This window comes from Tigriopus californicus, chromosome 12 (assembly GCF_007210705.1).
Source record: "Tigriopus californicus strain San Diego chromosome 12, Tcal_SD_v2.1, whole genome shotgun sequence".
In the NCBI taxonomy this organism is placed as follows: Eukaryota; Metazoa; Arthropoda; class Copepoda; order Harpacticoida; family Harpacticidae; genus Tigriopus; species Tigriopus californicus.
The window spans coordinates 16,602,871-16,626,061 of NC_081451.1; the positions used below are offsets into that span (position 1 = coordinate 16,602,871).

The 23,191-nt window shown below is 37.8% G+C and overlaps 2 protein-coding genes across 3 annotated transcripts in view; one reads left to right on the forward strand and one right to left on the reverse strand.

Moving 5' to 3' along the window:
- Window positions 1-3,672, reverse strand: part of LOC131892064 (uncharacterized) — a gene marked incomplete in the record, with an annotated part of 46,932 nt that extends 43,260 nt beyond the window's left edge. The window contains 4 exon segments of the mRNA XM_059241799.1: window positions 57-172; window positions 232-359; window positions 478-499; window positions 3,566-3,672. Coding sequence (XP_059097782.1) covers window positions 57-172; window positions 232-359; window positions 478-499; window positions 3,566-3,608 — 309 coding nt within the window.
- Window positions 1-21,011, forward strand: part of LOC131892063 (uncharacterized) — a 49,074-nt gene extending 28,063 nt beyond the window's left edge. The window contains exons 1-10 of one of the 2 annotated variants that reach the window (XM_059241798.1): window positions 16,744-16,835; window positions 16,975-17,117; window positions 17,292-17,419; window positions 17,488-17,542; window positions 17,610-17,733; window positions 17,966-18,067; window positions 18,134-18,288; window positions 19,225-19,335; window positions 20,066-20,155; window positions 20,794-21,011. In XM_059241798.1, coding sequence (XP_059097781.1) covers window positions 16,783-16,835; window positions 16,975-17,117; window positions 17,292-17,419; window positions 17,488-17,542; window positions 17,610-17,733; window positions 17,966-18,067; window positions 18,134-18,288; window positions 19,225-19,335; window positions 20,066-20,155; window positions 20,794-20,828 — 996 coding nt within the window. In that variant the 5' untranslated portion in view covers window positions 16,744-16,782 and the 3' untranslated portion in view covers window positions 20,829-21,011. Of the gene's footprint in view, window positions 1-16,743; window positions 16,836-16,974; window positions 17,118-17,291; window positions 17,420-17,487; window positions 17,543-17,609; window positions 17,734-17,965; window positions 18,068-18,133; window positions 18,289-19,224; window positions 19,336-20,065; window positions 20,156-20,793 lie in introns of those variants that run through there. The other variant, XM_059241797.1, reaches the window with a different exon arrangement.
- Window positions 21,012-23,191: the final 2,180 nt, after the last annotated feature.

Consider the following 23,191-nt stretch of genomic DNA (forward strand, 5'->3'; position numbering starts at 1 on the left):
ACCCTGTGGTCTTTCTTTAGGCAAAGGGCCATTCCTTCTCAGAGCACAATTCTTACTTGGCAGATGTTGTCACTACAAGGACAAATCTTGAGCTGACAGGCCCCAATTTCCCCTCCAGATGACTCGAAGTAAGTACAATTTTCGTTAGAGGTGGCACCACAATTTTCGGTAACTAAAATAAAGAGAAGCTTTTTCAATTTCAGACGCTTAATTACGCTGAGCTAAGCTTACAGGTACAGCAGACTCCATAGCCTTGGGCACAAGTGCCTGCATTGGTTCCTCCCTTGGAGGTGCACTCATCGGCCGTGTAACAGGTTCCGTTCTTGCTGGCTTGCCCGATGCAGGGCTCGTTCGGAAATCTAAAATAAAACGTGCACGAAGACTTCATATGATTACCATCTCATTTGAAACGGTTGTTGGTCCAAGAGTCTGAAACTGAATGGAGCTGAATTCAACAAAACAATTGCCCCTTTTTACCTCACGATTTGGAAAAGAGAAACTAAAAGAGACGAAAGAAATCACATTAATGTTAGGAGGTATTTCATCGATAGAGAGTAGTCTACGTGGCTTGCTCGCACATTACTGCGATACTCAAGGCTATTTGGTAGCCTGATTTGTGTTCTGGTATTCACCCAAGTGGGAAAGATTGAATGCAGGAGTTTTAACATTTAACTTTAATTCGGATGAAACGAGTTTGGTATTTCATAACGACTTTATGCTAAGGGACACAAAGTCCATCCCCATTAGGTTGAAATGTGAGTGTTTCATATCCTTGAGTTTCAAGAGTGTTGTAAATATGGTTCTCGTCGAGGTTTATTCTCAAATGATGTTTGAAGAGAATTGAAATGACCAACTTTTAAACGCATAACTGATAATTGACAGAATGTCAAAATGTATTGACTGAATCAGGTTAGTTTCATGAACATAAGTTCCAAAACATCGCTCAATGTAAAATTGAAAAGTATAATCAACACGTGGGACCTATCTACTCAGTAATAACAAATATGAATCCAAAGAAGCAACAAAGACATTGTGAAACATTTCTTCATGTGACGTGGAATATGATAATCCGTAAGGTCGATCAATAGGAACCATACAAATTTAAAACTATATATCTCGTGTTCCTGCTACCAGAAATGAATAAGTCATTCATTCATTCAATAGTTTCTGTTTGAAGAGTTCACTAAAAATATTTTTAAAAAATGGCAGTTTTGCAAATTTTCAAATATATATGAAAATGTCTCACAACTAGGCTAATGCGGCGCTGTCTTGGTAGAGCATCCATCCGCTTTCCAATTTCGATGCTCTTTTGATCCGAGACTAGCCAAGTCCAAGCTTCTTTGTGGTATTTGATTAAGGCATGAGTCGCTCCTTTTAACAACTTAAATGGGCGATCCTGCGGTCATTCTCGAGGGTGAGGGAATAATTAATGTTGGCTGTGAAGATGGAGCGGGGATATCCCTCAATGGGGGCACCCATCATCGGATGACAAGCTGAGGGAGAGAGCTGCCATCTAACTCTGTAACAAACTAACAAACAAGCTTCACATATTTTTGGACTCTAATATCATTGATGATCACCCAATCTCGGATTTTTATAAACTTAATTGAAGTTTGAGCTATTAGAGATTTTTTTTCCTATCTTGTTTTTCGGAAATCATTCAAATTTAAAGAGATGGCTAGGTCGAAACATTTTCAGAATTTGAATAGCTCTACATCCAACCTTTTAAAAAAGCCATGGCAATACTGACTTAAATGTCCCTTTTTAAAGATTGATTATTTAAAGTGGTTGTCTTCAAACAAAAACTTGGGTACTTTCCTTGTCAAGGTCTAATATGGAGGTTTTCAATTTGATCAATAGACCTAACTGGCAAAATTGGTTGCTATCTGTAAATGGAGAGGCCCTTTGACCTTCCAACAGTGGACCTCCACCCACATAAATAGGTAAAGTTGTGCAAAATTTTAGGGGTGAAAACAGTTCTCTCTTTTGGCCCAGGGAAATGAAATATGTTCTCCTTGGAGCTCTGACCTTAATCACGTACTTCTAGGGAGGGGGACTGCGAACGGAAGCAATAAGTATTTATCTCCAACACCCAATAATAAATCTCCAATTTCCAATAAGCACTTGATAAACTGACCACAAGATCTTGTTCAAAAGGTGAACTAGGCCAAATTTGACGCCAAATTTATGCCTATGGAACTCAGGAGATGTGTCCAAAATTATGCAGTAAACACTACATAAAATTCGAATTTTCGGCCTGCTATCGGTCAGCTTGATAAACTTTGATTACATAACTTTGAAACGAATTACTTTACAAGTAAATGGTGTAAAAGTGAACTACCTTTAATTGAACAGATGTTCGTTTCTTATTTTGGTACCTTAATTGGAAATGTGGCCCAGGGTTGCTCTGACCAAGAGCAAGCCGATTTAGCGGGAAGCTCTTTGGCAGTCCACATTTCTAGAAGTTCGTACTTTAATTCATTGTACTTTTCAATATGTTCCATTCTCGTGGCATTTGCAAAGGCTGGCAAAAGTGTTTCTGCTTTAGAGCAAGTTTTTCAAAGACCGCTGCCTTTTCACAAATGTGCAGGGTTCATTTCAGTTCGAGTTATCAAGCTATTGTGCATCACTCTGACAAAGTAAAACAATAATAAACTAATTAAATGCCTTTTTAGTGTAAAAGGAACCAAATCTATTTAAATGAATATTCGACATGTTTTTCAACATGCTTTTCTTCTAATATTTTTCTCACACCATTGCATAGTGTTATTCTCTAAACTTTGTTGCAGGGGCAACCAAAGTTCCAACTGGCTCAATGATGTTTAAGCACATCACTCTGAAATTGGTAATAACGTAGCAAAACCACGAGAAAACTAAGTATAATTGTTTTTAGATTACAAAGGACCAGTGATGGGCATCATTGATTAAAAAATTAACTTTGTCAATTGTTAAATCGTTACTGAAATGTAGATTTTTCTTCATCCTTAATTCATTACTTTTCCAAACAGTATGTATGCTCCCATTTGAACCCACAGCTGAATTTATTTGACTAGAATCGAATAAATATGTGGTTTTGATGTTTAAAAATGTAAAACACAAAGTAATATGTTACACTGTTGGGAGGACAATATTTAACATTTGGCGCCATTTTGAGAAAGAGAAAAAATAATATTTTGCCAAAGAAAATCATTTATTTTCTTGACCCCTTTGACAGACATTGCTTGCTTGAAGCAGTCTTTACACAAAATTCTTCAACCATTTCCAGCTACCTAACCTTTTAATTTCGAGAGCAAATGGGATTTGTTTACATTTACTCTATATATCTATCTTTGGTCGATTGAAAGGGCCACCCTCCTTAACAAACCAAACAAAATAACTTTAAGATCTCTATATTGGGGATGGTTAACAGTGCACATTTTGTTAAGCCTATCTACGGCATTGAACACAACCGTTATATCAGAGCTAATGAAAGTATTTTTCTCTCTTGAAATATCGGATGGGTTGACATAAAATAAGCACAGTGTTCTACACTTATAAATATCCGTCATGCATTGACAAAACTCACGTAGTTTCCCTTCTCGGTCCGTTGGTGTGGCAAAAGATTTCATGTCTCGTGAGCTCACGACGCTAAAGGCGACAAACGTAATGACCAATAACAACGGAAAATATCGCAACATCCTGGAATGAAACAACGCATTATCGTTAGAGAAAAATCAAGTAGTGTGAGATGACAAAGAATCGCAGACTCTGCCACCTAATTTTTGGAGCGGGCGTCTTACTTCAAAGAATTCCAAATCGTTACTGAGTTTTCTCGCCGGATTGCTCGAAGGAAAGCTTGCCCTCGCAATCGGCGCTTTCCCTCGCCATTCCCCGATCGGGAAGTGCTGTCTCGCACTCGAGCGACGCCTAGTGAGAGTGACTGGAAGTGATGAAGCAAAAGACCGGCAATGGGCCGTGTGCTTCCTGAAGACGGGAATAATATTCAAGCCGTGTGACCAATTTGGATCTGAACCGGAGTTTGCTCTTTTGCGGGCCAACGGGCTACTAACTCTCAAATCTTGTCGGCAGGATAGCAAAATTAGAATTCCTCTTATTAGACAAAAGTTTTGAGATTTTTCAATTGACTTTCTCAATTGATCCTAAAGCCATCTTCTGTTTTCATTGTGCATCCTCCCTTTTTATCACAGAGCTGAGTCAATTTAACTAAAAACATAATAAATGTCAAGTTTTGATGTTTATCTCGAACACAAAAAGTAATATTAGATGAAAAAATATGTGAACCTTTCAAAATGACCTGTGGGATGCCCCAAGGCAGCATTCTAGGCCCACTGCTATTCCTATTTATGTAAACTACCTTCCACGGGCAACTCAATTTGATATAACAATGTTTGCGGACAATACGACACTCAACCATTATAGCAATGGCCTCCCTTCCATAAAACACGAAACTAGTGTGTGGCTTGTGGACCTAATTGAGTGGTTTCAAACTAATCGTCTAGCTTTAAAGATAAAAAGGTAACCAACTCCTAGATAGAGCTAGTTGAGTGGAGGCACCCAGAAAAATCTAAACAATGATTATAGGCTCATTTGAAGACGATAAATCAAATTGGAATCACAATATAATGCAAACAGAAAAATCGGTTAGGAAAACACCATTTTCTTTATGGCTAAGAAGTCTTTACAGATGATATTTGGCAAATCAATGTACAATGCTCTTATCAGAAGTAAGATGGAATGTGACCTAGAATTTTTCTCACATTCATCTGCAATAATCCAAAGGAGCGCTCTGCGTTGGATAACAGGGGCAAAGCGAAAAGTACACATGAGTGGTACATTGGTACAGTGGTACGAGTGGTACATTTGAACCATGACCCTCTTCAAGGCCAAATCCCAAGGTCCAAACCGGTGTGGCGAATCTCAACCTGGAACATCGAATGCTCAAAGTGAAAAATCACGCGGAAAAACAGGGCCTCACGAAAACAAGCCGTTATAGTCCCACTTCAATGCTCAAACCGGATTCAACCAGTTCAATCGCAGTGTAAAGCCGCCCCATGTTGTTTTGGCTCTTACTGAATTGAAATGGATGCAAGACCTGCCATATTTCAAATTTGCAAAATCTAACCAAAACTGTAACAGGTATAGCTTGCCAAGAACAGGAAAGAGGGCCCATTTCTATTCTATCCACGTTAAAGGGAATACGTTCGTTCGCCAATACTTGTTAATATTATGAGAAAGTGTGAAGCCAAAGGGCAATCCTTTCCCCACAAGTGAAACAAGTTCGCCTTGCAATGCCTGTTTTTGTAGAGAGGGAATGTAAATGATGGGAACGAAGTTTATTTAAATTTAACGAGTTTTCTCATAATCCATCGAATTTGAATTTATTCACACGTGGCTGAGTGCAACCAATCAATTTCTTTCCTACAAGTTTCCATTGACGATCAAGAACCCATCCATTCGGCAATTTTAACTTCCCAATGACAGCTCTGACGTTTTGGTCTCATGATAATCTCAATTAAGAAGCCAAATTAGCAAATGGTATTGTAGAAATGTAACGGAAATGAACAATGCTTCAGGGCGTTATGCTTTGATGAATGAACATACTTAAGCAGGGCTTCCAAAATCATTTGATAGCCAAGAGCAAAGCATGGGAGCGAAATGTTATCAAAGTCAATTTGCATTGGGTCTTGGTTCGTTATAAGACTCTTTTTTCAACCACCCTCTCACACGAATTTGTCAAAAAATGTAAAGACGTCCGACATTTTAGCCATCCATGAGGCTGGGTACCCTGCTCAAATAAAGTTCTATGGCGTAACCGAGAGAGAACGGAACTGTCAAGTTAAGTGAGATCGCGGAATGTTTAATGACGTTAATTTATCATATACCACATGGTGGCAAAATGGAAATCGTGCGTTGAGCGTCGATCTCGAAAAAGTGCCATTATAAAACGCATTTCAGGTGATATAGGAGACTATCACATTTGTTCACAATTCGATCGCTAATCATTTACGCACGTCAAAAAGATGTTTAGGACTTGTAGAACTTTCCAGCTATCTACGAGTAGTAGCACTTGACAAAATGATACCACGGTTTTGGGAGATGAAGTAAAAGCTGCTTATTTTCTTGTCCCATCCCAGAATTTTTGCTCTTAACCAAGAGATGTTTCACATAATAAGGCCATTGTTCGATTTTGTGAAGAGCCAAATTGTAACAGATAATTATTTTTCTCCCCGCTGAGAGCAATTGAAGCTTTTGAGATATCTTATCGAGAGAAACGACAATTTACGTTGAACTTAACTAAATCTAGACTCTTATGGCTCCGTGCACTTGAAGGATGGCCGAGATCTCACTTCAAGTTGTTGAGGAAAGTCTCAAAATATTTGTTGATGTTTGTTGACTGGAAGTTTTGTCCCTAAGTTTACTCAAACCAAAGCAAATTCCATCTTATGGAGATGACTGATAGACAATTCACTTGAAATATTATTCTCACTGAATGTCAATCTTGAATTCATGAACCGATTTCACATTAGAGGCGGGTTTTTAATCGCATCTAACTCAATTGATAGTGATCAAGTTAGGTGAAACTCTACTTTTGCATTTTGGAGTATCCTGTCCAAAGTTGTCGGTTAAATTAGACGAATTGACTCCATTCACTAAAAAGACACATTTTTCGAAACATTTCAAATAGCTCAATCACCCTAAATGAACGTAATGACTCGTGAAAAACGTCATTTTTCTCCAAACTCATTTCTAGTTATTGCAAAGGAAGTACATTGAAGCAAACCCATCTTATGACTGAACAGACCAGGGGCTAATACATGAGGCCATTTGGAGTTTAAGTTTTAGTCTTAAGCGCAAAAGTTGGACTCGATGAAAATTAGCCTTGAAGACATATTTTCAAAGATTTTCAAGTCGTGATTGGCCGAGCTGAACTCGGTGCATGCATTTTGACTAAAACCAAGGTCCTACAATACAGGCATGGGCACTTCAAAAAGTAAAAATAAACCGAGGGGGAGGGTGATGTCAAAGCGGATCGATGATGGGAGGCGAACAGAGACAAAATATCGCCCTAAAACGAGTTTGTTCAAATGAGTAGACCAATTGGGCGTGGTTGACCCAATGGTGGGTAGGAGCACAAGATTGCCTTTCGCCCTTGAGACAACCACACACACACACCTTCTCCATTTTTTTATGATTTTGATCCTAAAGGTTGCACCAAACAAAGGGTACATTAATAGGCTCTAAGAGTGGTATCCACAATATTGGTAAGCTTTTCTTGAACACCTTGACTTGTAACAAGCAATTTCAATATTACAAAGAGAAAGATAACAGCTTCTAACAAGATTCCTTTTTGGTTTTAACTCAATTTTGTACGTAAAAACATTTCTTTTTTTGGTTTGGTTTGTTTTTTCACGGGCTTTTCTAACCGCTACAGGTACGGTAATCCCTAGTACTATTGAAATGAAAGGTTTTAATTCGTCTATTTCTTACCTTTCAATCTTTATGTGATATTTGGTACACCAACGAATTTGAGTTGGCAGACCGAGCTAGTCCTAGAATGTAGGGTTGATCAGGTATGCCATCTAAAATTTTGTCCAAGTCTGACTTGAAAGATGCAACCGTATCAACAAGTACTACGCATTCCCTACGAATATTAGAGGGATGCAAATTAAACATTGAAGGAGGCCGAAAAAGAACAGTAGTCTAAGTAACCCAAGAGCAGATTCTATCTAGGTCCTTTGTAAGGCTAGTGAAATCTTGGCCATTCCTTCCAAAAACTAACTTTGTATCGTCAGCATAAGAAGAGAGACTGGCAGTAATACTAAGCTTTTGAAGCTGGGCAACGAATATTATAAACAGGAGGGGCCCTAAGATGGAACCCTGAGGGACCCCTGACTTGACATCATGTATGTCACTAAGGGATTCCTCGGCTTTAACAATTTGCTTCCTCTCCTGAATGAAGCTTCTTATCCAATTGAGAACCTTGCCTTGGATCCCAATGTCATGGAGTCTATTCAACAGAAGGCCATGATCTACTTTATCAAATCCCTTGGCAAAATCAGGATAGACAACATCAACTGACTCATGTCCCTCCAGTCCCTCAATAACCTGTTCCGTATCTTCAATCAGATGGGTAACCATGCTAAAATGTGCTCGGAACCCATACTGACTGGGAGGAAGAACAACGCGCACTTCAAGAAAATCTACAAGTTTAAAATTCATTATCTTCTTGAACACCTTCGCAATATTCGAGGTAAGAGAAATCGGCCTATAGTTGCTGGGGAGCAACTTATCTCCCCCTTTGAAAATTGGAACAACGTGACCTAACTTTAGTGAAGATGGAAACTTGCCCTGTAGATCCGGAAGAGTTGAAAAACTATTAGAAGGGGAAGATTCTTGATGGGAGGTCTATTGCACATGTATCCATCCCATCCTGGCCCTGGCCCTGCTTTTCTCTGTCCGCCACTTTTTTTGCTATCTCCATCTTACATTTGTATGTTTAGTTTGATGTGGAGTAGTTCACATTCCGAACTCCAAGAGAAAGATGGAACACCCTGTTGGGCCTTCTGAGGTTGATAGGGAAACCATTAGCAATGTAGAGGCTATGGCTAACATGCTCCACTTTTTTCAAGTGCACTGAACCAATTCCAGTCATACTCTTTTCTGACATGACCAAGAGTTTCAATAAACTTTATCTAAATTGAAGGTTTAGCAATATGACATCCAACAAAGTTCTTGCATTTGATTGTATTTTCATACCATGCAGAAATATAAACACACATCCTAATAAACTCTGACAACTTATTGAAAATACAAGTTTCTCAATTTTATGTTCGCCATTTTTGAAACATCGATTGAACTAACATGCAATTAAAAACTCTACTACAATTGACCATATTAGTATCTTTTAGGTGGAAAACATTCCATGCATATTAAGCCGAATCTAAGGAAAAAAGGAAGTCATAATCTTAGTTTTTTTCAACTAAATGAGTAATTGTATTAGTTTGGGACGCTAAAAATATATCTTATAAGATACGTTTAGAAATATCGCTCAAATTAGTTATCAGAGCATTGAAAAAATGTATCAGAAGTCTTACATTAATGCGCAATGTTGAATTGAAAGCTGAAGTGTGCTTTTTGCTCATAAAAATCGATAACATTTATCAACCTTCAAAAACTTCATTACTATCTTATTTGGCATGAAAATGCCCGGTATGTATCACTAAACCAAATTCAAGTTACTTGATCTATCTTGTTTTCATCTTTAGTGTCATTTTATTTAGCTTTCAGGAGGAAATAATCATCAAAATTTTGAAGAACTAATTCAAAACCTGATGAAAATGTGGGATGGTCACTTTCAGGGACAAGCATAAACTTGAAAAATAGTCGAACGAACTGTTTTGAGCTTAGATGCCTTCTTGTATGTCTGTCAATATGATTTATGCAACAGTTTCTAGTGTATTCAAAAGTGCTATGGCGAGTCCTTTGATTTTTTGACGCTTTACCAGACTGGAGTCGGGCAAAAGACTCGACTCCGGCAGAGGACTCGAGTCGTTCACAAGAACCGTGTCCAGAAAAAAGACTCGCCTTGCGCAATTCTAAGAAAAAAATAATATTTCTTGTGACGAGTCCGGACTCGAGTCCTTTCTTAAAGACTCAAGTCCAGCCAATTTCTCCCAAATCGAGTAAAAGACTCGAGAACACTTGGACTTGCTCCAGCTCTAGCATTCAATGAAATGTTGTAAGTGTTGTGACGTCCTTCCTTATTCCCAGTACTGGTCCAACCAACCCTGGAAGATTGCACTTGGCAGCAGGATTTAGGGTGACTGAGAACGTGGCTTGTCCAATTTTGCACTTGAACTTCAAACTCATAATCTGAAGCTCAAATCAAAAATGCCACTATTTCTGTCGGGTTGACTTGAAGTAGGGGCTTGCACTTAAATCAGCACTTCAAAACCCAAGTGCGAGAATACAGGCTCTGCAGTTGCCGAGGAAAGTCTGACCTTTTACACTATGACTGAAAAGTCCGCACCTCAATGATGACTAGCGTCAACCTTTAACATGCCTTTCTTCTAATGTAAATTTCAAATTAGTTTTCTCAATAATGATGCTGTAACCTTCAAGGTTATACTCAAGTTTGATCAGAACTAATCCTCACCTTTCTGTGTTGAGTTCAAAGATTGATCAAGGTAAAGACTTGACATGCTCAAGACGAAATTTTGACCCTTTTTCATTGAGCAATGCTTTAAAGTATCTTACTCCATCTTGAGAAAAGTCGAACACTCCTAGCAAATTTGTCCATTCACACAGAAGCGAACAAACCACAGGGATCTCAATTAAAGTTTGGAACCCCTGTGAGCTAATCACGTTTTATCCTAATTAAGGTAAACCCCATTCAATCTTTGTAAATTGGTTGAAGCTGCTTGGACAAAAGTGAGAGAGAAAATCAACCATCCAAAGGAACCAAACAATGACAATTGGATGGATGAGCGAGTATCTTAAGACACCAGCCGATGATCATGACATCTTCTGAGAAGATTTGTAGAACCATGGTTGGAAACTTTGTCAATTTCAAACTCACTGCTGGACATATCCCCACTCAGCAAGACTTCATTTCTTGTAGTTATTTTCCCTTGAAATTGATTTTGTTTTTGAAAACGAGACACGTAGTATTTCAATTTTCCAACAATGTAATTTTACCAAAACTGCTATTATTCAGGTTGATTCCATTTCCCATTCCCATCAACGGGTAGTTTTCGTCTCAGGGCTCGAAACATTGTCCGAACAAGGTAACAATTTAGCGGAAAGGATGACTTTCCGGATCACCGTAATTTCCAAAACGTTTGGCTTTTCGTCGCATCATGGTGGATGGAGACTTCACGCTGACAAATGTCTACCTTGTATATTTCATTTCGCTCGATTTCAGAAGGCATTGAACCCGGTCTTGATGTAACAAATCTTGCTGTTTTGAAAGGCAAAGAACCTTTTGAAGAAGCAAAGTCATGATCCTAAATGACTCGAATAGTGATTTCACCACTTACTGGTCTAAATTTGGTGACGAGTCGACAATTGAGAACCATGGAATGAAATTGAAATAAGCGAAAATCATCAATTCGTTATTATACCAATTGTTCCCCCGTCTCCTTTTGAGTAGATGGTTGATTTTGATATGAGTTTTTTTTCTTGTTGTCAACATGTCTTTATAAGTATTGATTTTTTTTTATTTTCTGAGTTTCGTGTACCTGGTTAATCACTTTTGGACTTTTGGAGTGAGGTTTTATTGTCTTCACAACTCTCAGTCTTTGAAACTATTTCGAACAAAGTACTTTTGTATTTATTTCAATGTGCTGTCAAGAGTGAGTCGCAGAGGCCTCCGAAGAAATGTCTATTTATCCACACTCGGATGCGATACAAATGGACATGACTCCTGCATATTCATTCCCCCTGAATGTCTTTTGGGACAGAACAAAAGCACATTAAGCAAGAGGTGGATTGATCATGACAAGTCCAGAAAAGAGTTTGTCGGCTGATCATTGTTTCAGGGACCTATTGTCCGTAGAGGTATTCACTTTGTATTCATTGCTAGCTCGGGGGATGAGCCAGTTTAAATGTATTGAGAAGCCTCATGGGCCCCTTGCTGAGACTTGGACGATGACTGAATTTGAACTCGTTGTTCTAGGTCCAGAATGTCATGTCAAGGTATGCCATAAAGACCAAATCCAGGATTACAAGGCATACGTTTCATTTACCTTGGAGGCACCTACAGAGAACGGTTTTCATGGTTGCTAGCCGATGCTGCCATTTTCCATCGATATCATGTTGACACCTAGCGGATCACTTTAAGTCACATCATCAAAATATGGCGGTGTGTTGCAAGGAAGCATGTTTGAGCCTTAGACTATCGGCCTAATCAATAATCAGCGATTGACTTCCAGGTTGGTAAAATTGCTTTCAGGCTAGAATTAAATTAAGTTGCTAATAGTCATGCAGAGTGAATTTTGATTTCATTCCACTGAACTCTATTAAGCATCCCGAAGAAGTCCGAGATGGAAAAACGGTAGGAGGCCGTCATTGTCAGGTCACCCATTAAAGTCTTACATGAAAAACAAAACAACCATATTATGAAATGGGTTGAGGAGAAAGGCTATAATATTTTGCAAAATAACTCAGGTTTTAGGTGTCCTTCTCAGTTTGACTGGCAAGTTCATTCCCGGGTTGACACTTAACACTTATATGAAGACTGAGGCTCTTGGTGAATAGAAACATTTGACTCAGTTTCAACTTTTGGACAATTGGTCGTTTTATATTATTGTTTATTTTTTGACGACGGGCCAGTCAATTTTTAATACTTAAGTTCTGGTTTGCAGATCTTCATGATATTGGAACGGAAAGCGCAACTGAAAGATTTATCGTTGCTACTGATTTTGGCAGACGTGCCTTTAAGTGTTTTGAACAGGGCATTCAATACAATTTCTACAACCGATTTTTTGCTAAAGCAGAAATGGTTTCTCTTCATTTGCTGACATAAAAGAACACCCTTAAAAGTCTTGACAGCAGATTTGAAAGCTACCCAGGTGCATTCTAAGCACCTTGTATAAATCTATATATTTTGCGGAATTCTTTATCTCTACTGGGAATCGAATTCCAAGCATTCCAAGACGGAAAAAGTAGCCATTTTTAAAAATTTGTAGTCATACAATGTCAGATCCACCAACGAATTAGAAATGGCGTACTTAGCTAATCCTTGAGTATAAGGTTGATCAGGAAGTTTAGTCAAAACCTTGCCCAAGTCTGACTTTATCCAACCACAAATTATGCAGCCTTCCCCAAAAAGACAAATTTTCCATTTTATTTATTTTAGGCCTGAAAATGCGTGTGGTTTTCCAAGCTTCTGAAAACCAGTCGAGGACTCATGTGTCTGAAATGGAAAAGCTTACTCGAGATGAACGAATTGAACTTAATTTTTGGGTAGGGCTGACATGGTTTTGGGGGTCTTTGGGCTTTAAGGTTCGACAAAACCTTTTGTCGCCATTTTTCTCACCTGGTCATAATTTGATAATTCAAGAATTCAAGTCAGGGAGCTTTTGTCAATCCCAGGGGCTGACCTCTTGAAAGAGATTGACCTCTTGATTTCAACTAAGTTAGGAGCCTTTATTGGACGGATTCCGAGTGAGATGGCTTATAGTCTTGAAACGAATTGATTAATTTCATTGCCCTTTGTCAGTTTTCCGTCATTGTTTTAGAAGTTCATGTGACTGGTATCCTATTCATTGAACTTTAATCTTCCAGCAGGAGCTGTTCTAAAGAATGAAGTGTTTTTGTTTAGCGATTTGCAGGAGGTGAAGGGCACCCTACTATCATTTCAGTATTTTTTTCGACCTATATCGTCAGTTTTTTTTTTGAAAATAGATCTGTTTCATTGATTCACTTAATTTTTCTACAAGTGTTGACCATATAAGAGGGTCTGTGGATGACTGAAGGTGGTCACGGAGCCCCCATGAAATGAATACATCTCGGATTTGTTCCTGTTTTTTGTAGCGAAAACATTACGAAAGTTCTCGGCCAGACAAAAGGTAGGCATTAGGAATTGAGCCCACCAAAAGTGAAAAAGATCACAGAAAAGTGACACTCACAATTCCAACATCCCTCATATTTTGGCAAGTGCTTCAAGCGTAAATTCGAATCAGCGGAAAATATTTCTGACAGAGACAGATGAGAAGTTTGGCGAATCCTCGGTTTAACCGTCATATGAGGAGCGTAGGTCGGTCTGATGGCTAATTTCGTTCGGTCCGATCTATGAAGCAGAAGGAACCGTCCCCTCGACACTCGATGGCGGTTTGTGCTGAGCCACCCTGAGCTGCCCGAAAGGAATGCTCTCGATTTTGGACGAGATCAACGAATAAGAAAAAACCAAAAACACATGTTGTGATATTGATTTCATCTCTTGTCATTTACAAAAGAGACATCACATAATTTTCGTTTCACTGTACAAGTTGTGATTCATCCACAGGGATATCGACATAACTAGGGCTTGCATCCAGCAAATTGCTCTGCAAATTTTGGTCGGCCCTCGTAGTAATTAATGAACAGAGATTCCATCCTTAAAGGTGCAAGTTGATAATTATCGTGTTGAAAAAACATTGATGAGATGGACGATTGTGGTGAGAGATTGAAAACTTATCACGTTTCGAGGACTAGCTTCATGAAGATAATTTGACCCAATCAGAAAACGCTTGTACCTAAGGATTAACGGGTTTCACTGAGGATTTGGCCAACATTGTTTGGGACATTTCAGTTCTATTAAAATGAGATGTATGGATGCAAAAACAAAAGACTTCTTCTAATTTCTGCTTTTTTGAAATTAGGGCAAAACGTAGAATCCGACATTAGAAGAAAATGTCAAAATTGAAGGATGACAAATCCCAAGAGAAAGGGTTTAGTTCATTTTGCCGAGCCTTATGGAAGGGTCAAATAGTGAAATAAACCAGACTTGATTCAAAAATAAACTTCTTGAGGTGTGTCCAACTCAAAAATAAGCTTCGTTGTGTGCGATTTTAATTTCATGTTTAAAGTTGGAATGTCAGTTTCTTTATAACCCAGGGCTTTTGTTACTTTGTCTTTTTAATTTATCAAACTCAGAGCCATTTCATTATGAATATCTTTATTAATGAGAGCCACTCCAATGGCCAATGTCATAAACGCTCAATTGAAAAAACATTGCTTATAAATCTTGTCTCAGCACTCACTGTACCATCTGAAGTCATCATTCACCTTCAAGGGGGAGAGAAAATTTTATTCCTAGAACGTAAAAAGGCACAAATGGGGGCATGTCAATATTTTTCATGTCTTTGAAAAGGCTAGTATTAATAACCAACTGGTAGATTGTGTTCGATTTCTCTATCTGTCTAAGTTGATGATTCAGATGTGGGTACCATCGGACATTTTTTGTGTTTGGCACTATTTGGATGATTTCTGCCAGACTTTTTATTGCTTGGGGTGAACTCGTCCATTTATCCAGAAGTCCTCTACCAAGTCTTGGATTCAGAATTCACTAGCGCCCTCCTTTTGCCACTCCAAGTCATTTACGCGTAATTTCCACATGGAAGCAATTGATGACCCGCCGTTAGACGATTGTCCAGAAAACGTGGCTCACCTAAAAGGAACGACTAAAAGGTCTACAATCAGTCTGTTGAGCTCTTTCCATCAGACATGATCACCACCAAGAATCGAATCCTGAGCCTGGGCCTTGTGGCTATTTTGGCGACATCTTGGGTGAATGGAGAGCCCGAACCTCGTCGACGATCCAAAGTTCCAAAGATTTTCAACGATTCCGAAGAAGGGAACAACAAGACATCCAACTCTAGAGAAGGGAAAGGTATGCATTCATTTACTTTTTACTGTCTTTCTACTTTAAGGTTTGTTCTGACCACTTGAATGAGGTAAGCCCACCTGTCCAAAATTTAGTTTCTTGTTTAGTCTCAGTTGCATTTGTTCGGTTTAATCCAGTTGAAAGTTGGAGAAAGAACGAAGGAAGAAGTATGTTCGATCTGTTTTCATGATATTTGCTTAATTATGTGATATTTGGTATTTATGTGTGTTTGAGCAGATTGCTTGGGGTTTAGTGTGTCCGCCTGAAATGTCTAACGTCAATTTTGTCGATATTGTACGAGCTTCAGAAGAAAAAAGATTTGTAAATGTCTTGTCCAATTTACATATCCCGTGATCTTATTTAATGAATATAAACTGTTTTGACTGAAGAGGTGGATCTGTTAGGCGTCGTTACGTGCGGCTTTTAAGATCCAAAACAGTTTCAGTTGACATCAGGAGATAGGACTGCTAACATCTTTAAATCCTGTTGTGGATTTTAAAAGGAAACGGAGTGACGCGTCAGACCCAAGTATCAAAGAATTGAATAAATGCCGTGAAAGCAGATCGTGCATGGCGTTTACAGTATAGCAAGAATTGTTTTCCCATCTTTGGTTGGGGTTGCTTGGTTTCATTAAAATGCAAGCCAAGTAATTCCAAAAATCGAATAACACGGCTGATATGTAAAGCTTTTTTCCATGACAAGTGCGTTTCAACTAGGTCGTTACATTTTAGTGTTTTCTCTCTTCAATATCGTGCAATTCAACAATGGCGGTTGCCGCAGCTCCAGCACGATCAGTGGGTAAGCAAAGCACAACGTCATTGTTTGGAGAAAAAAAATAATAGCAAACTCAACATCGTTTATGATAGGAAGCAAAAATTTAAAGTTAAAATTTGACGAATAACCTTAGATTAGAGTGTCTGGTCAACTTTTCATCAAGTCATAATTCATAAATTGGATGTAAAACCAGTTTTCTGTTGGTAACCAATTCACTCACAAGTTAGTACTGCATGCAGTGGTCTGACTTATTTTCAGTTTTTGAGCTTCTCCTTAAGAACATTATCGATACGAAGATTGCAACTGTAGGCTTTTAAAACGCTTTCTTTGGATATATAGGCTTTTTCACATTTAACTGTTGTGGAAAATTCAACGCAAACACATTGCTTTTATGTTAATCGGTCTGTATAGCTTACACAAATGGCGTTTATTGCAGCCTGTGAGTTGCATTATTTTCATCCATTTCTTTATTATTTTTCTGTTGCCATATGACGATCAGTTTTCAATGAAAACATCATTTCATCGTAGCATTTCTTTTTCAGAGCCAGAGTATACCCAAAAATATCAATCATCCTCAATACCTTTTTGTGCATTTTAGTGGCGGAACTGGATCCACGAATCGCAATGGAACATGCTTCACCATGAACGAATGTGTCAGTAAGGGTGGTTCAGCTGCCGGCTCTTGTGCTGCAGGGTAAATATTTTACTTTTTTAAATTTTTCTGTCATTTTTATATCACTACATGTTATTTTATGTGCAAAGTTTTGACTCCGACAATTGATGAAACTCACTTGAATTTTTTCGTGAAGTCTACTTTGTCTCTTCAATTGTAGGTTTGGAGTTTGTTGTGTGTTTTTGGTAAGCACCTCGGGTGCAACAGTGACCCAAAATTGCACCTACGTCAGAAATCCCAACTTTCCCAACTCACTGGACACCACCTCACAGATTTCGTACAACATCCAAAAATGTGACAGAAGTAGGTTCAGATTGCTTGGTTTACCAAAGCAAAATATTTACCTATTTTTATACATGCTTTTTCGGGTTATCCAGAACAAGTCTTCTCTCCTTCGAGAGTGACTACCCAGAGTCCAGGTTTATACATATGCAAAGTATCATCTCATCTTCAATTCCTAAAACCTCTTTGATTTAGGCGTTTGCTCTCTACGATTGGATTTCGAGACCTTCTCCATTCAAGGAACAGGCAACACGGAAGAGATTGATACCGATGTAATGCCATTGGATCCCGGAGGCGTTTGCTTGGATACCTTTTCCGTTCAAGTAAGAGGGAATTCCCAATTCATCAAGTCTATACGACTGGTACCAATCAATATGATGTTGTCTTTTAGGTGAGCACTGGCCAAAACATCCCAACCATTTGCGGTCAAAACACGGGCCAACATAGTAAGTGCTTGTTATATGTGGAGGGTTATACTTGAACCCAAACTTCAGCGAAAATTGTGCGTTTTAGTGTATGTGGATGTTGGCAACTTGGCCTCTGATACTGCTCAACTCAACTTTGCCTTCAGTGGATCCAGCAACAATCGTCAGTGGGAAATCAAAGTCACCCAAATCCCTTGCAACACTCCAGGACAGTAAGTGAGCCAAAAAGGTATATTTATAACCTCTTTCTTCCTGGGCTGGATATCTTTCTTACAATTGTGGTTTCAAGCAATGACAAAAAAACTACACGGACGGGCAAATTGTAGCTAGCAAATCATGCAGTCAAAACCAGAAACGGAGCCATGATTGATCAAGTTTGATTTAAGCTGGTGAAAAGAAACGTTGTATGCATAATAGGATTACTTATTTTTGTCTTGTTTGCAGTCCCAACGGATGTGGGTGCCTTCAATATCACACCGGTTTAACCGGTCGTTTCACCACTTTCAACTTCTTACCCACCAACGACAATCACTTGGCCAACCAAGAGTGAGTAACCAAACTCGTTGGAAATGATGTCCTATTTGCCATTATAGAAAATGTTTCTTCATTCAGTTACTCGGTTTGCATCCGACAAGAAGCCGGCTTTTGTTGCATTGAATATTCCGTGTGTTCGGATGCCAACTCTTTCAGTATCGACACCAACAAGATGCTGATGATGTCAAAAGTGGAAACAGAGTGTTTGACCATTGACTACATCACCATCGAAGGTAAACTTATGCCAAATCCTTTTGGCGCTGATTTTAAAATTCCCGTGATACATTGAAAAGTAGAAATTATTCTTTTTTTTTCTCGCAATGCATCCTTCAACACGAATGAATGGTCTTGGAATGAAAACTCTTTTTAATACAAGACAGTTTTGAATAATGTCAAGTAAATATCCATGAAGATTTATCTTTGCTTCATGCCAGATTTGCATTTTTAATAGGAAATATATCTTTTAGGTTATCATAATCTGAACATTTACCTTACTAATCTTTGTCCATTTACTTCGAACGTGGAGTTGCGTCGGATCATGAGAAAGCTTCCATACATGGAATGCAGAGGAGGAATTAGAGCGTTGAAAGTTATTTTCAAGTCAGCTGAACGTGAACCTTTCTAATGTATGTAAAAGGGGAGAGCATATCTTTCGCAAGAGTTTTTGTTTTGGCGCAATAGCAAAATTGATACAAGTTGGAAATAATGACGGGGAGCTAGGATCTAAAAAAAAAGCCCTAAAAATATAGATAAATGTTCCAACAATGCCATTCAATGTGACAAATTCCAGAGTGTTCAAAAGCAAATCAAGAAGGAATAGATGTGCGGTTAAAGTCAAAGAAAAATCAATTGAGTTGATGTTGATCTAGTTGGCGTAGATTAAACAAATTCGTATTTTTATTGTTATTATTATTATTTTCGTTTTTGGTGCTAGCAAAATTTGCTAGTTAAGCAAATTCATGTCCCGTATCAGTTTTTGTTTCTCCGTCTGTAGGTGTGGCCAAGGTCTAAAAGTTTCGATTTGAAAAAGGCCGGGGAGGAGATTCTCTCACTCTTGGAAATTGCACGAACCACTACACGGCGAATTCTCCATTTCATTTTTTTAACTGATGCACATTCACAAACATGATTAGCAATAAAATAATTATCATCACAAATTCCAATTTCAGGTGGACAAGGATCCTGCGCTGGCAGCAATAATCCGACGGCAGGCGTCAACAAGTATTGTGGTGACAAACTCAACCCTTTGACAATGCAAATAGAGCACGCCCCTGTTTGTGGTAAGCAATATTGATATCAAGAACCACTAAAGACTAAAATGGGGCCTTTAGGCATGAGATTGGAAAAACCATTTTTTAAGCTACTAAGCACCATTAGAGAAAAATCGAAAAAAATGCTCCAAATAAACTGTAACATTGTAAAAAGAACACTCAACAAATCAACTCTCTTGACTGAAATGTTTCTATATCATAGCAAAATTGGATAAGTCTATCAACCTAAAAGTTAATCATAAAGTCCATGCATTGCTCATTATGAGGTGAACTTTGCTCATGAATGAGTGATTTTGCACACCTACTTTGGGCACTAAAAACTAGCAGATACATTGCTTTTCATGAACGTGCATATATTTTGAATTGTTCTGAAAGTTCTAATTTACAATGTTTATTCAAAATTTTCCTATGCATGAACGTTTTCTGAGTCATGCCAATAAAAAAAATGATTTCGCCGCACTCTAACTGAAAGATCAGTTGATGACCAAATTTAAGTTGGGCATTTTGTGGAAAAAGTGTTTTGGCAAGAAGCATCTGTGGGACAAAAGTTGCGAGGTCAAAAACATACCACCATGATAAGGGTTAAAGTTATGCGTATCAATAAGTCCCAACTATCCTCGTCATCAAATAACAAGGGTCACTTTAGAGAGAATATTGGTATAGTCAGTCCACTCTCCATGTGCTCTTCGGGTGTCTGAGTTGGTCCTGGAAATATAACGATATATTCGCATTGTTTCAGATTGTACCGCACCGTTCCGAGTAGACATATTTACGGACAATGACGTGGATGTAATGGACATGGCGACGCCCAACACTAAGCCCTCTCGAGGTAATATTCAAGTGTGAATTTCAAATGCCTTAAATCAAGCCAAAGATTGTAAAAAAAGGGTTAAAGTGTCAGAATTCTAGAGTGAACGAGTTTTCTTAAACAACCATTATATGTTGACACTTTGTGAGGGCCAATTACACAACGCAGAATGCAACTAAAAGCACGATCTAAGAAACTGGTTTCTCTCTTTTCTGCTCTTTCATGGTAACTACTTTAGGCAAAACATCTATTAAAAAGCATATAACACTGTTTTGCACATAATTTCTTAAGTGAGCACGCTTTTGCTTAGATGATTTTGGGACAACTGTGATAAGTGTATATGTGGTTTATGTATTTGATCATAGACTGCCTTCAATTTAATGAAATGGGAGGGCAAAAAAGTACCTCCCATTAGCACAGTTGGAAACTTACTTGACAGTGCTTAATAACCCAAAGCTTTTGTCTTTGTCTCGCTAAAATCTTGAATGAATTTTTATAGCTCTAAACGATTTACATTGAACATTTTTCCCTTTTTGGTTCAGCCAGAGTCAAAATGTTTGTCATTATTGGCTTGCTATGCATTTAGATCAAAGCAGAAGCGAGGAAGTAGAGGAAAGTGTGTTAGACCCAGAAACTCATGAATCATGCTTTTATTGCAGGTGTCTGTTTGGAATATCGGCAAATTCCGTGCTAATCTATTCGCCAAATAAGAAATAATGACCTTTCCTAAGAGATTGAAGATGACAACCACAAAACGCAAAAGATGATTGAGCGATTTGTTTTCCAAGAAAATGAATGTCTTCAGTTTGTCAGTGGATACCCAATATGATTTTTTTTGTTATGCTTATCATAATTTTTACCAGCAAATATATACTATCGAGCCTTTTATGTCCATGCTTAATACATTGTTGAGGCTTTAGAAACTCTGAAAGAAGGTTTTAAGACCCGATTTCGTTTTGAAAAAGCGAAGATATACTGATTGATTTTAACCAGCGAAATCAACTTCACTCACAAACATATCAAAATGAATAGACGAAGCAATTCAAAAATAAATTACTCCCTAATCCAAACAAACATGACATGACCTAAGTTTGCAAAAAAGTGGTGATAAACGATCAAAGTAAAATACCGAATGAACAAAAATCATGGAGCTTATTAACGCTGAAAACGGTGAAAACGGTGAAAACGGTGAAAACGGTGAAAACGGTAACTATTATCTAAACGTGGTCAAAACGAAAGTTAAAAAGGACTTTAGGCCGGCAAAATTTGCAAATTGTTCCTATTTTAAACGCCTCACATTTTAATGACTGGTTTGTCCTATTTTGACGAATTCACAATGTCTTTAAATTACGCTAAGCCACAAAGTGGTCATGTCAAGGGTCAAGACAATGCGCATATTGTTGCCAAAATAAAGCCCTGTTTTGGACCTTGAGTTCTAGAAACGGTGTGAGAATAACAACCTACGAAGTACTGAATATTTTCAACTTGAAGGAAAGCCTCTTCGTGACACTTTCTTTTTTAAATAGATCAATAAAATTCCAAGCAAATCAAAACTCTGTTTGGTAACCTCCGATAATCCTTTCAGGTGGCCAGGGATCATGTGGTGGCACTGCCAATCCCACCGCCGGCGTGAAGAATTATTGTGGGGGTAAACTCAATTCGTTGACGATGCAAGTAGAAAAAGCCCCAGTTTGTGGTAATCATAGGAAGGGAATTAAAAAACCTCAACACGCACATCTGGGACGAGCTCAAATCAATCGTAAATTCTTCATCTCGTAATTCATGTATCAACATAGTACACATTTGAATACACAGTATAATATAGTACGCATTTGAATACAAAGTATAATATAGTACACATTTGAATACACAGTATGATTTAGTACACATTTGAATACACAGTACATAAAAAGCCTTTTCGAGTGTACGTAGATAGAAATGCTCAAACACATTTTGTCATTTTCCTAGCTCTCAAAGACAAAATGAGCTGGTTTTTTTTTTACTTTTGGGATTCTTAGCCCATATTATCAATTTACATACCTAAATATTTAAATATCTATAAATTTAAAAACCCTATTTAATGAAATTTTGGAGCACAGTTAGTAAGCTCCTGAATGCCAAAATTAATGGTCCCTTTTTCCCTCTCATATAGCTCCAAAATGCCGCGATTACATATTTAAATTTTATTTTCGATACAATTAACATTGATTTTTAAAATTATATTTCATTTTGTCATTTTTATATTTATTTTTTCAGAACATAAAAAACGCTCAAATTGATATACACTGCCTTGTAACAGTCTAAAAGTCCAATTTTTAGAAAACCGTTTTGGCACTATCCAAATTACACCAAGTTAAAAAATAAAAATAAATCAAAATGAACTTCTTACTCAGTTTTAAAAAGGATTTGAAAAATAGTCTAAATCACAAAAACAACCTATTGCATGTATTTTTCAAAATTCGAGAGAAAGCATCAATAATGTCTGTGAATTTGAGAGTGTTCCAAAATGCCATTGGATTGGGTTTTGAAAAATGTGTTGAGGCTTGTAAGTTATTCTCTGGGCAGGAAATCCATAAAGCAAGCTAAAAAATGCCAAGATTGTTTTGTGCTTTCATCAAAACTTAAAAGGGTTATCATTTTCAATCATTGTGAATATACATCTGAATACGGGTATGATAGTGAGGGTAGAGACAAGGTATTACTCTTTTTAGATGTTTCACAAGTTTGCTCTTCTAGAAAAGATCTTGCGAAAAGTTTTTGTGTTCGATTTGAAAATTCAATAAGAAAAAACATTTTTCAAAATCGGTATATTTCATGCAACGTTTCGATGTTTGTTATTAGTGAGATGACTGATCAATTCTAAAACTTTGTTCAAATGCATTTCGATTTAGGAATCAATTTTCAAACATTCAAAAACACGCGTATCTATCAAAACCGTGGACCGAAATTTGTTTCCCTCCAAAATTTACTTTGAAATTGAACATAAACCATCAATTTGCCCGACTCTGTTAAAAGATCTCTATAATAAAGTCAGTTTATGAATTTGGCAAACTCTAT